This window comes from Arachis hypogaea, chromosome 20 (assembly GCF_003086295.3).
Source record: "Arachis hypogaea cultivar Tifrunner chromosome 20, arahy.Tifrunner.gnm2.J5K5, whole genome shotgun sequence".
Lineage (NCBI taxonomy): Eukaryota > Viridiplantae > Streptophyta > Magnoliopsida > Fabales > Fabaceae > Arachis > Arachis hypogaea.
The window spans coordinates 139,730,092-139,744,589 of record NC_092055.1 but is presented as its reverse complement, the minus strand read 5'-3'; the positions used below and the strand labels follow the sequence as shown (position 1 = coordinate 139,744,589).

General features: G+C 29.6%; 1 protein-coding gene across 1 annotated transcript; it reads right to left on the bottom strand.

The window, feature by feature from the left end:
- Positions 1 to 8,950: 8,950 nt before the first annotated feature.
- LOC112784071 (cytokinin hydroxylase) lies at positions 8,951 to 14,067 on the bottom strand. The gene is made up of 4 exons (XM_025827183.2): positions 13,724 to 14,067; positions 11,885 to 12,353; positions 10,481 to 10,856; positions 8,951 to 9,430 (listed from the first exon to the last, which is right to left on the bottom strand). The coding sequence occupies exons 1-4, from the start codon at positions 13,998 to 14,000 to the stop codon at positions 9,011 to 9,013; spliced, it is 1,542 nt and encodes a 513-aa protein (XP_025682968.1). The 5' UTR covers positions 14,001 to 14,067; the 3' UTR covers positions 8,951 to 9,010.
- Positions 14,068 to 14,498: the final 431 nt, after the last annotated feature.

Genomic DNA, 14,498 nt, shown 5'->3' with positions numbered 1-14,498 from the left:
ACATTCGATTACTAAAAATCTTAACAAGAAGAAATAGAGACTAAATAGAATCTCTTTTGTTTCTAAATTCTAAATCTACGCACATGTGCTGCAAGCCAATAAGATGCATCTTCTTCTTCTCCATATAGATCTGAATATTTTCTGATTTCGAAAGTTTTTCTATAAACAAAACTATTTCTTCGTAGAATTTTCCTTCAAGATCTGAAAAGATTTGTATCATCAGAACACCACCATCAACCATAAAGGGAACCAAAACACCACTACAAAAGAGGGAGAAAAACCACAGATGGGTTATTATTAGGATTTGGTTGAATTGTTACAACACATAGACTTCTTTCTCTCACCGGCACCCCAGTACACCCACACTCTCTCAAAGCAAATATCTAACTACACCTCACAACACTCTCTGTCACCAAACCGAAGCTCTTAATACCACTTTGGTTGCTGTTGTTGTTGCTGGAAGGCAGTGTGACACTATGAGAGTGCACTAGGAAGGGTCCCCAGGAAAGAGAGGTGGGTCACAATAGACACGCTTAAATACCAGGTCTTTCCATAGCCAGAACCTTTCCAAACAGCACTCTCACAGTGTCACACTGCCTTCCAGCAACAACAACAGCAACCAAAGTGGTATCAAGAGCTTCGATTTGGTGGGATTTATTCTTAGTATGCTCTGTGGTTGCGGCCTAGTCTGACCTTCCACATCAGAAAAGAATTTTGTCCTGTGACTTGAGGTTGATCTTTGGTTGCTGTTGTTGTTGCTGGAAGGCAGTGTGACACTGTGAGAGTGCTGTTTGGAAAGGTTCTGGCTAAGGAAAGACCTAGTATTTAAGTGTGTCCATTGTGACCCACCTCTCTTTCCTGGGGACCCTTCCTAGTGCACGGTTGAGTTATACTATTCCAGTATACGGTTGCAACAATGTCAGGATATTCAAGTGCTGTGAAGCTTGAAATAGAGAAATTTGATGGAAGAATTAATTTTGGCTTGTGGCAAATACAAGTCAAGGATGTGTTGATACAATCAGGTTTGCACAAGGCGTTGAAGGAGAAGATCTCTGGTTGCTCTCTCTATGAGAGAAGATGATGTTCTCTAGAAGACAAGAAGTATCCTCATGGTATTACCGCACTGCCATGGATAAGGATGAGTTGTGGCAATCGGGTCCACAATTGCACACGGGCATTGGTTGGCGTTGAGATGCAAGGTGTGTGGCGGAGTTAGGTCGATGGCTGAAGAACTTCCAGGAAAAGCCAATTTGGAAGTTGCACCATGAATTTTCAGCAAGGTTTCGATCTGTACCAAGGCGAAATGCTTGGAGTGGTCTAATTCCAAGTGAGTATACTTTCATGGTGGAGTATGATAGTTCTTTGAACTATGATTGTTGGTATAGACAATGGCAGCAAAGAATTGTCGGTGTTGACAATGGAAGCTGAAGATGTGTGACTATTTCAATCAAGGTGGAGATTGTTAGGATTTGGTTGAATTAGTCCCACATTGCTTAGGATAGCAAATGGAGTGGGTGGCCTAGGCTATAAATATAAGGCTAAGTTCTCCATTTGTTTTTGCACCAGTCAGAAACACTTTAAGCTTGTATCTGATTTTTCTTTTCCTCTGTACTCTTTATTAGAGAGTGTTGTGAGGTGTAGTTAGATATTTGCTTTGAGAGAGTGTGGGTGTACTGGGGTGCCGGTGAGAGAAAGAAGTCTATGTGTTGTAACAATTTTCACATAGTGATATTCTCTGGTTGTCATTTGACAACGGCCGTGGTTTTTTCTCCGGTAATTGGAGTTTCCACGTTAAATTCTTGTGTTGTAATTGTGTCTATTTTATTTCTCTGTCAAAGGTGTTTTCTCAAGGGGGAATGGTGTCTTATTCCCAACAGTTATAAAATCAGGAACACAGAGCTAAGTTCAGGTCCGAAGAAAGATTATTTTAGATATAGATCTGGATCTCAAATCTAAATCTCTAAAAGAAAAGCAGAAAAACAGAAAACAAACCAAAAAATAGGAAGCAAGAAGATAAGAGAGAAGAAGATAAAGAGATGGCGGACCGGTGTGAACGGAGGCGGAGGAGAACAGAAAAACAGAAGAGAAGAAAAAAAGAAAGACAGTGAAAGCAAAAAAAGAAAAGAGGTTAAAGGAGATTGGAACATAAGAGGACCACCACGGCCTAGATTGAGGCGGCAATAATAACCCTCAAGAGAACTTTGTGATTTACCCCCAATGGGAGAGAGAGAGGAGCTGCGCTAGAGTCTTTTAGTACAGTTCTCCATTTTCTAATGGAAAATGCTAAGGGGACAATGATTTTGTTGAACAATATGAACAACCACCAATTAAATAAAAATACACTACACCTCCAAATTAACCCTCTAAATTTTAATATTAAAATAATTATCCGTACACTAATAAAATAAACATCTAATATATCTATTGTTTACATTATTTAATATTTTCATTGTTTACCTATACTTTTACTTTTCTAATTATTCTTCTTATGCGGTTGTTGAAGTGAATCTCAATGAATATCAATCATAAACATACATTATTTTATCACTTTGGATGAATCTGAAGTTGATTACAAATCTCTAATCAAGGACCCACGTCCCTAGCTTCTAAATTTCTCCTTCCTTGACAAACAATGCAATCAGAGGGTGGCAGAATTTTTACTTACACCTACGAATTATTATATATGCTCCATTCGTCCTAAATTAATTGTCATTTAGGTCAATTATAATTTGTTTTGTAAAATTTGTCATTTAATTTTCTTTTTATATAACATTTATTATTACTATTATTAAATTATGTACTAGTTATTCCTAAAATCGTAGGAATATATATTAAAGGATGACTAATTATTATGTTATTACAAAAATTAAATTTGGTGTTGTCTTTAATTACGATATTTCAATAAGTTTATTTTTCAGATCAACTTATTAAATTTTAAAAAATCTCAAATATATGTATATTTAGTAAAAGTGTAACAGATAATTTGGGATAGAGAAAAGGAATCATATAACTCGTGCTTTTTTGTGTGACAATTACAAAAACAGCATCCACAAGTACATACAGAGAGGGATATAGATGAGGAGCTAGAATAGTATGAGAGAAAAGACATTTGTGAAAAGATCTAAGGATGGGGTACTATATACGGTGAATTATTATTGTTGTTTGGCCATTTGGATTATGGCACCAGATTCATGAATGTGAATGGCGTTTCTACTTTAGGTTTTCTGTTCACATGGCAAGTGACCTAATCAGGTGGAATTGAAGTAAAAATAACACAAGGGTATTTTTGGTTTCTTGTGATTCTAGTTTTAGTTTTTTTTTTTTTTTTTTACTTTTAAAATTTTGTAAAAAATAATTTTTTTTTTGTTTTTTTCGTGTATATTTTTCACAAAAATTTATAAATAAAAATAAAAAAACAGACACTCAAAACTCAGAGTTTTTGACAAAGATGAGGGAGAGAGGTGACAAGTTATGTGATGCTTTATTTTGTTTTGGTCCTTCACATAATGGAAGTTATGCGTGTGTTGATGGGCCATTAACATAGATATAGATAATAGATAGGATAGGAATGGAAAGGTAGATCTCACAATGTGGGAGGATCAATAATAAATTTTGAAACCCATATTTGGTTGCTGTAGGGTGATTTACATTGTCTTTTCATGTTCCCTAATCCTAATAATAGCTAATTCATTGCTCACTGTACTTTTTTAAGCATAGTAGTGATTTTAATTAGTTTTGGACGTACTAATTTGGTCACATGGGATTGTTCATAAAGTAATGATAGATAAATAATGGGTTTTTTTTTCATTTTCCTTATGACTTATTTTCTGTTATTTCTTTTTGCATTTTTTGTTGGTTTTCTTTCCTTCTTCCTCTTTTATATATATATTGTCATTTATACATAATTGTTGTGTTTATATCCAAAAGACTGTGTTTTTTGTTTGCTCCAAAAATTTGTGTTAGTTTCATAAAATTTGTGCTAATTTTTTTTTCTGTTATTTAAAAAATAACACTTTGAAGATTTGATTAGATTTTGTTAAGAAAACATTTATTCATTTACCATTTTTATCGTTAATAAATCATTGCCAAGGATTAGATCTAATAAAAAATGTAAACTTTGTATGCTTGTAATGATTTATTTGTTAATATATAGAGTTAAAATATTTGTTCATAAATCATTATAAGTCTATATTTTATTGAAAATTGTAAAATATAGAGTTAAAACTTAGCTTACCCACAAATAATTATGAGTGTGTAGATGAATTTTAGGCTCAATTTTTTGGAAATGGAGGGCATGTGTGTGCTTTGCTCCGATATGATTTAGGGGTGAAACAGACATATTTGTGGGATAGGTTTTTTGTCAGTGTGGGCAGAAGGAAATCGGACCCTGCGTTTTCTTTGAATTTTAAATTTTTAGTAACAAATCGAAGGGTCCGATTTGTTTGGGTGAGAGATGAAAATTCGTATGCATGAAATCGGACCCAACGATATCACAAGGAAGAATTTTGCATGCAACTCGGAGGGTCCGAGTTCCACTCCAAACAGATACAAACGCAAAGAAATCGGACCGTGGGTTTTGCTTCCACTCCAAGCAGATACAAACGCAAAGAAATTGGACTGTGGGTTTTGCTTACTGTCTTCGAAGGGTCCGAGTTCCTACTACCCTGAACCCACATTTTTGTTAGACACCTCCCACCCCCATATCATTCTCATACACCAGCATGGGTCCAATATCAATATTAAAAAGCGTGAATTTTATGAATACAAAATATAAATCTTAAATCTTAAACTGACTTATTAATATAAAATATAATAAATAAAGAATTAAAAATTATTTGACTTTATAATTTAAAAATACATAAGTCTCTTACTAATTAAAAATACTAAAAAAAATTATTTTTTAAAATATAAAAGACATTTAAGTTCTTTTGTCTAAGATATATAAAAACAAATAGATCATCTGAAAGAACTTATATAGATGTTTCATATTTTAAAAAATGAGAAACGTTTTTGTATTTTTAATTAATCAATGACTTATATGTCTTCGAGATAAAAAATAAAGAATTTATTTGTTGTTTTCTCATTAAAAAAATGTATCACTTCTTATTAAATAAAAAATGTTTAAGAATGAAATGTTATTATTTAATATAAAATAAATCAAAATGTGGACTACCATATAATACTAGAATAATATAAGAATAGTTGAAATGAATTTGTTTTTTTTTTTCTTTTCCTATTCATTTTAATATTGGAGTTAGCTTATTTGTTTTCATTTTTTAATGGTTGTTAACCACCATGTTTGAAAAGCTGTGCTGAATGAATTAGTCTAACCTTACAACAACACATGGCTTCATCTTTCTGCAACCAACACCACCCTCTTCAACGTTCCAACCTTTGAATCTGTGACTTAAAAAGAAACCACTCACCATTTTCTTTTCCAAAGTCTCATTCTCTGTTCCCTCAACACCCTATTTGCCATGTTATTATTATTCCTCATATCATCACAACTTTTTTGCCTTCACTATTGGACCACTCAAAAAGAAAAAAAAGGTTGCAAAACTTTGATTTGATTTCTCACCTTTCCTCAATTCAAAGTTTTTTTTTTTTTTTTTTCTTGAACCCTCCATTGTTCTGTTTAGTTCTTTCATAAAAAGGAGCCTTTCCTCATTTTTTTTATGTTAACTCTGTGTCCATTTTTTTTCCTTAGAAAAATGGTAGTTGAATTTCTTTGCTCAGAAAATCCAATGAGTCCAAGAATTTCATTCTCACATGATTTCTCCCAATTTGATGTGATCCCAGTTGAGAGAATTCAACCCCCTTTGAGATCAAACTCATCTAGATTCAACTCATCCATTGATTTCGATTTCCATATCCATGAAGAGAACAACCAAACATCTTCAGCTGATGAGCTTTTCTCTGAGGGTAGAATCGTCCCAACTGAAATCAAGAACACCCAAAAAGACACAAATGCCCCTCTGAAGCAAAACGGTAGTAGTCATCAATTACAAAAAAAAGAGCATAGCTGCATACACAAGGCCTCGAACCCGGTACCTTCTTGCTTAAGCAATATCGAGCCACTTACCACTCGGACCAACTCTACAGAAGAAAATGTTACTAATAATGAAATTATTATTAGAAACAAAGAAACAAAGGAGTTGAATAATCATAACTATGTTGATGGTGGTTCAAATTCAAAATCATTTTGGAGCTTCAAGAGGAGTAGCAGTTGTGGAAGTGGGTATGGTAGGAGATTGTGTCCATTGCCACTTTTGTCAAGAAGCAATTCAACTGGTTCTTCTCCTAAAAGGGTCCCACTTTCTTCTTCCTCTATCAAGCAACAAAATTCTCATCAGAAGCATTATTATTCTTATAGCACCACAACAGCAACAACAACAACAAGGTCTTCTTCTTCTTCTTCTAATTCTAATCATCATCATCATCGTCTAAAGCCTCCATTGAAGAGAAGTCACAATGCATCATATTATGGGAATAATAATAAAAATAGTGTTAGAGTCAATCCTGTTCTGAATGTTCCTCCTGTAAGTCTCTCTGGTTTGTGTTCAATCTTCTCCAACAATAGAGATAGGAGCAAGAAGAAGTAATAATTTAGTGATTTACCTCAAACAAGGGCAAAAAGGGAAAAAAAAGTGTGAAGGTAACAAAATTATATATGAAAATTTATGTTGTTGCTAAATTAAATTTCAAAATTATCCATAAAAAATATTTTTTAATATTTTTATAAATGGATTTTCTTTTTTTTTTTTTTGGATGATTTCATTTTTTATAGGTAATTTTGTTAATGATATTGTCTCTTTTGTAGATAATTTTAGAATTTCACTAAAAGAAATTTGTTAATATATTTGACATGCAAATTGTGTAATTTATTTATCAATTTACTATTAGATTGAATTTTAATAAGGTTTATATGTATATTATATATCATCCATGATGAATGATATGGATTGCCAATTTGCCATTGTATAATATATATGAATACATACATTGAATATAATTTTTAATTTACAGTTTTTATTACTAATTTGTACATCATCAGTGGGGCCTGCGATGCCTAATTACATGTACCTCCCTAACTTTTACCATGTGATTTTGAGAATTAGGTGTGACCTATTACAAGTTAGGAGTTTTGAATGGTTTGCATCAACTAAACAAAGTGATAAAAAAATAAAGTTAAAAAAGGATGTTTGTGTGTGAGGAAGAAGAATAGGATGGATCGGATAAACAATAGTTTCTAATTTATATAGGAAACATTTCAAGTGCACAGGAGAATACCAATACACTGGTTATTTTAATCGTTGATTTGAATTATAAAAAATATATATAATATATATTAATTAAAATTAGAGGTTAAAATAATTGATGCACCAACACTATCCGGTACACTTAAAATATTTCCTATAATATAAGTCTGGCACATGACACTCATGCACAAGATGACATATAAATGTTGCTTTCATCGCTTTGTCCCTTTGCTTGTGTTTTCTTTTATTTCTTTTTTATTTTTCTCCCCTTTAATTTTTTCAACTTCCCCCTTTTTTTCCTCCTACTTTTATTTTATCAGATTTTATTTTTGATGTAAACAGATTGGTTTTATTTTAATATATTTTATATTTTATTATATATTGTAAATAAATAACTGATTTCTTGATACGCATAAAATATAATTAATTAAAATACTAAACAACTAGATATCTAATACGAAGTGAACTACAATCTGTGATTGAGAAGAACAAATATATTTTTATTTCAATAATATTAAGAGATAATATTTAAAATTATCTTATATGATATAACATCTATAATTTTATATATATAATATATGTAATTACGTATTTATTATATCTAAAATTATATAATTATTTTAACAATAATTAATAAATATAAAATAAAATAACTTTGTATTATTTAAACTATTTTTTATTGTCTTTTAAATATTATTATTTTGATTTTACTAACGGCGGATTCAACATGTTTTGGTTTGTTTTATTAGCTGTATCTCTTAAGTTTTGCAACCAGTGAGTAACTAACCTGTGATTTTTCACCGATCTGTTCTACTGATTCAGTTTTTGGTATCTCTGTACATCCTGGAACTTTAACATATTTAAAAGTAGAGAAAAAATATATACTTTCTACTCTTAATATTTGGATTTAGCTTAATTTTATTAAAAATGTTTCAATCTTATACTTTAGTCAAAATCTTTAATAGTCAATGCTAAGCAATAAATTTTTTTTTTTTAGTTTGACCCTCTTTTCTCTTTCCTCTTCTTCAGGTCTTGCTCTTTGAAAATTCTCTACACGAGTAAAGTTAGAAAACTTGCTTAATTTTTATTAACGTATAAACCATTTAAAATTTTTAAGATAATACACAATATTAATAATTATGTATAATTACTTTGTATATAGTTTTGATTATTATTATTATTATTATTATTATTATTATTATTATTATTATTATTATTATATTGAGCAAATGAATTTGACTGGTTGTAGGTAAAGAATTGTGTTACAACACAAGAATTTGAAGAGTTTAGATACTAAAACTTAGAACATAGATATATGATAAAATATTTAAAATATAATAGAAATTCACGTATAATTCTCTATATATAAAGTTGTCAATTTTAAATAATTCTTTAAGATTCTAGAAACTTTGTATTAGAGATACCTAAACCTTTGAGTTTGATTATGTTACTTAAGATATATAGCTATTTATAATAGGGTATTGTAGATATTTAATCGCTCACAATAATCAAAGGACAATCTTATAGATTAGTGAGTCACATAAAAGCTTAGTTTTTATGCAAAAGATGTTAACACGAAACTCTATAAATTTCTACATCCGGTAACAATTTAGATAAAGGAAATACAAGACTGAAATGTAATTGTTTTACAAAAATTATAATAGGATAAAATTGATTCATCCTTTTATTTATTTATACAATAATATATATTAAAGTTTTTTTGAATACATCACTTATTATTATGATGATGCCTATGGATCCAAGGGCTTGAAACAAAGTTGAACACCATGCTTAGGCTTAATTGTGAGAACAACGACAGGTGCATGCTTATAGTTATCTGAAATGGTGAAGCTAAACTTAGAGATAAGCATGGACAATATAATCTTAGCTTCCATAATGGCAAATGATTGTCCAACACAATTTCTGGGGCCAGAGGCAAATGGTATGAACCGGCCAGGCATGAATGATTTTGAAGCAAACCTTTCTGGGTTAAATTCATTTGCATCTTTGCCCCAAAGTTCTTGGCTATGGTGAATAGCTAACACTGGAATCCAAATTGATAAGCCTTTAGGGATGTAAAGATCACCTAATGCAATGTCTTCAAACACCATTCTTGGAAGCACAGTTGCTGGAGGATACAGCCTCATTGATTCGTTAATCACCATGTTTAACTGCAACATTAATTGTTATTAGGCTTATAAACAAAAATACTATTTCTATACTAAAATAAATTATATCTTTTTATATAAATACATGTATTGTTTAAATCATTTTTAATGTGTATTTTATATTTCAATATGTATTTTATACTAATAACTAATTTTAGTATATATTTAGACATTTAGTATAGTTGAATTTGAATTGGTTACTAAATTGTGCAAGAAAATTGATGGTGGCTTTTTCTTTGTCAACAATTTTTTAAGATATTTAGGATTTTTTTAAATTTGTGTTTTCTTTTTTTTTAATATTTTTAAAAAAAATCATAAAAAAATATAAAATAAAATAGAAAAATATCTTGATAAAATCATCAATAGATTTAAAAGAAAAAAGTTAAAAATATTAAATATATAAGATTTTTAACAATTTTAATTAAAATATCATAATATTTATTTACTTTTCAATCATGGATAATTATCTACTCTAAGACTCTACACAACATTCATAATACATCAGCATAATAAAACACGGTAATGTTAGAAAGACAAAAAAATAATTCAAGGCCAACACAAAAGAGTCACAAAAAAGAAGGCTAACACAAAGGGAGACTAAAATCCGCGATATCTAAATGAATATAGGAGAGATTATATCCTTTGAAATATAACTCGTTGGCATAAAGCTATGTTAGTTAATCATTTATTTTTTAGGTATTGAATTTAATTTTAAAAATAAAATAACAATGGACAATGCTAAATAGCTCCAATGCAAAAAAAATAAAAAATAAAATACAAATCATAAAAAAAAAATATATTCTAAAAAAATTTAAAAAATGTGGCAAAATTATTAAACATAATGTAAAAATTTGTTTTTACTAAAAAAAAATAACTGAGATACAAAAAATTTCTTTCATATTGAATGTTATTTTTTAAAATATTTTGTCATTTATATCTTTTTAAAATTCTTAACAGACTATGAAGAATAACAAGACAAATTAGTTCCTCAATCTCTACTAAGATTTAGTAGTAAAAGGGAAAAAGAAGAAGCTATAGTGATGTGTTACTAACCACAGTAAGCTTAGATAGTTGATCCATGGGAGGAGTAGTTTCCCCATTGAAGAGCTTCCTAACTTCATCTCTGACTTTTTGTTGCCACTGTGGATTGCTTGCTAGCAACATGGTGGTCCAAGTGAGCAATATTGCTGTTGTTTCATGCCCAGCAAAGAAGAACGTTTTGCATTCATCCATAACAACTTGCAAATTCTTCATGCTTCCACCTTTGTTTTGCATCTCTTCTAGAAGAATACCCAACAAATCCTTCCCAAATGAATCCGCCTTACCTGTCTCAACACAATCTTTTCTGCTTTCTATGATCTCCATCAACAGCTTCTCCACTTCCACCTTCAATGTCTTTATCTCCTTGTTATAGCTACTAGGAAAAAACCTACACAAATATAACACTTTACAGTTAAAGTTTATTACGCTAGGTGCTTGTTTGGATGCCATTATTTTGATAAAAAAAAGATATTTTTTCAATGAAAAAGATCTTCTTTTATTTTTTAGTGTGTTTGGCAAATTTCTAATAGTAAAAGTAAAAGTACTAGAAAAATAAAAAAAAAACATCTTTTTTGAAAAGTTGTAATTTACATTTTTTTTAAAAGATCTTTTTCTCTTTAAAAAAAGACGTTTTTCATGTAATAAATAAACAAAAAAATATTTTTATATTGTTATACCCAAATATAATTGATAGATAAAAATATCTTTTCTTAGAATGTCACCAAGCTCTAGAAAGACCAAAAAAAACATACAGTGTAAACTAATTTTTTTAATATTTTTTTATTACAAAATATATTAACTAAAGTAAAAAATAATAAATTTTAACAATTTTAAGATAAAGCTTTTTGTTACTAAACATTTCTGAATATAATATTAACTACCTTATTGAAAAAAATTAAATGAAATCAAATCAAAATTCAAAATGATAAATTACAACATATATTGAAATAAAATCACCCAAAATATGTTCATATATGAAATTATATCAATATTACAAAAACTAAGTTAATTAATCTATTCCATTTAAAAACGATAATCTTTTTCATAATCACCCTTGTTATTTTAATCAAATTATGGTGTTATTTATTATGGAAAAGTTTAGGGGACAGCAACTTTATTAAATTCTGGCCAGCATATAACCAGCAAAGCAAAGAAAAGTGAGCCATTGGATGAAATCTCACACCCATCTCACACCATTAAAACCATCATTGATGGCTATTTAATGGTTACAAATCACAAAGTTGCTGGTCCCCTAACATTCCTCATTTATTATTATTATAATAGGCAACAAAAAAACAATATTAAATATACCATTGCTATTAGAATTCATAATTGAAATTATAGTTAATTAAATAACTTGATTAAATAAGTATGTCAAATTATTTTACGATTTTCAACTATCATCTTCATTAGTACCTGCTTCCTGGAACGCAAAGATGGCGAGTGGCTTGAGCAACAAGTCTCTGAAGCTTTGTAAGGAGATGAAAAATTTGCTTTCCCTTGTTATAATTAGTACCAAACTCAGTCCTTGAGATAATATCAGCAGTGAGTTTAGTCATATACTCTCCAATCTCCACCTCACATTCTCCAAACTCCAAAGCAGTTTCCAATGATTGGATCATCTGCTTGGTGCATTCCACCATGTGCCCTCCATATTCCTTGAGCCTCTCTCCAATGAATGCAGGAGCAACCATGTGACGTTGATGGTACCAATCTTTACCATTAGCCATCAACAATCCTCTCCCAATGAAATGTTTAGTACCCTGTTGTTGTTGCCATGATTTTCCGCTTACAGAATTGTATTTTGACAAGAACTGTTTGATCAATTCTGTATCTGTTAGGCATAGCCTTGGCTCTATTCCATTCCAATATATAAATCTCTTCCCTGCACAAAATGGTCCGTTCTTATGTAAATCAATTACCAATAATCAATAGTGGATCTGTAAGAAAATCTAATCAAATGAAAAACAAAAAATTTGTAGAAAAATCTGCACCAAATAAATCCACAGCATAGCAAAATGTTGTCCATGATATCTATACCTTAAAGAACTATTTATCTATAGGTTTTTTTCAGGTAAAATATTATTGACTGGGGTGTAACTACAAATAAAATTATTTATCTAGTTCAATTCAAACTGCAAACAGATTAAAACTATACTAATTTTTGGCAAATCACATAAATTAGATAGAATTTTGAATTTAATTCTGGAAACGGATCTAATTCAATCTAAGCTATATAATATGATAAAATATTATTATTATTTTATTATTTAATTTATTAAAATTTAACATTTAATTCATTATAAATTTTATCTTACTCACAGTTAATATAATATTCAATTTGGCTCTTAAAATTTGAAGTCTGACTTAAATTGACCTATAAAATTACAATTGACTCAATTCGGCTCCCAAAATTTACAATAATAACTCACATTAGTTCTTGAATTGATTTCCGTGAATGGCATGTTAATTTTGTACGTGCTAAGATTTTAACTCATCACTTAGATTCTATGTGACTGAAGTGACACCTACTAGACCTCTAAAAAATTTGATTGGCTTCCCAACTAACATTCTCACCAAGACAGCAATAACAAGTTTAATTTAAAAAAATTGTAATTATAGGAGAAATAATCAAACTTTTAGAACTCTAATAAATCTGGATTACATGTAATCTAGTACGAAATCCTAATTACAATAAGGTAATATACCAAATCAACACGTCCTTAATAGAGATTAACTCAAGGGTTAATATGAGTTATAATTATAAATTTCAGAATCCAATTTGAATCTATTGAAATTTAAGAATCAAATTGAATCTGATTTCAACTTTCAATGACTAAATTGAATATAACTCCTTATTAATATTATAATTTAGTGAGTATTTTATAAATGTAAAATAAAATTTATTTATCAATCTAAAATAATTTATATTTTTTAATTATCAAATCTTAATTTTTTTTAAAATCAAATAAATCAATCTAAGACAAATTACAATAATTTAGATTGAATTAGATAAAATTTAAAACAAAATTAAAATCGATCTAAACCGCAACACGAATAGAATACCTAATTTTGACAAGAATAGTGCACCCGGATTTTGTTACATACAAATTTATAAAATTGAGGTACAAAATCATAGGGTACTTATTAACGTTGATAAATCAGTAGCAAATTCGCAATCAATTTGCTATTTTATTCAGTAACATTTCAAGGTGCAAGTAGCCAAGTGTTCACAAGGAAATATAAATAATGTACCATATTTATTGGACCATGAAACAAAATGGGGCATAATGCGATCAACAATGTCGTGGCTAATGTCTTTCATGTCTTGAGAAACAGCTCTTGAAACAAGGGAGGCCATGTCTGGAATGTTGCCGGTGAGAAAACGGGGTTTTGGGCCACGCACACCTTGCTTCTCCATGATTCTCTTGATGCGTAGTGGGGTGAGCAAGTACCATGAGATGGCATCAAAAGAAGACTTCAACAGCAGAGTTATAAGAACAGTCAACAAGGCTGCGACAATCATCATCATATTTGATTATTGGGGACAAAGGGTTGTACTAGGATTTTGTATGACTATATGATCCTCTCAAGTGTTTTCCTCGTCCAACCTCTCTATATGGGTGGAAATTTGGGGATCATATATATATATATGAAAATAATATAACAAGAATTTAATTCAACGTAAGAATATTTAATGTTGCGTATATATTAAAAGATCTTTTTATATTTATTAACGATAAAAATACTTTTAAAATATTTTAAAATTCAATAAGAAGAGTAGTTAATCATACAAAAAGACATATTTAATTAAAAGTATTGCTACACATTCAAATTTTTTTTATGAATTAAGTCTAATCAAGTTATTAAATAATAAGACTTGAAATAATGTTAGCTATAACTAATTTTTATTATGTTAAATTAACTTAATTGAATTTGGTTAACAAAAAGATTTGGACGTGTAGTATTATTTTTTAATTAAATAAAAGTGTAAAATGCATTTTCATTATTGAAATTATCCTATATTTTT

Bases quoted from the DNA above. Each gene is read 5' to 3' on its own strand.
- LOC112784071 (XM_025827183.2), bottom strand. From the start codon at position 14,000: ATGATGATGATTGTCGCAGCCTTGTTGACTGTTCTTATAACTCTGCTG. The intron at 12,354-13,723 runs GTACATTATTTA...CATTTTGTGCAG, and splicing joins TTCATGGTCCAATAAATATG to GGAAGAGATTTATATATTGG. The intron at 9,431-10,480 runs GTTAGTAACACA...TTAATGTTGCAG, and splicing joins AACTATCTAAGCTTACTGTG to TTAAACATGGTGATTAACGA.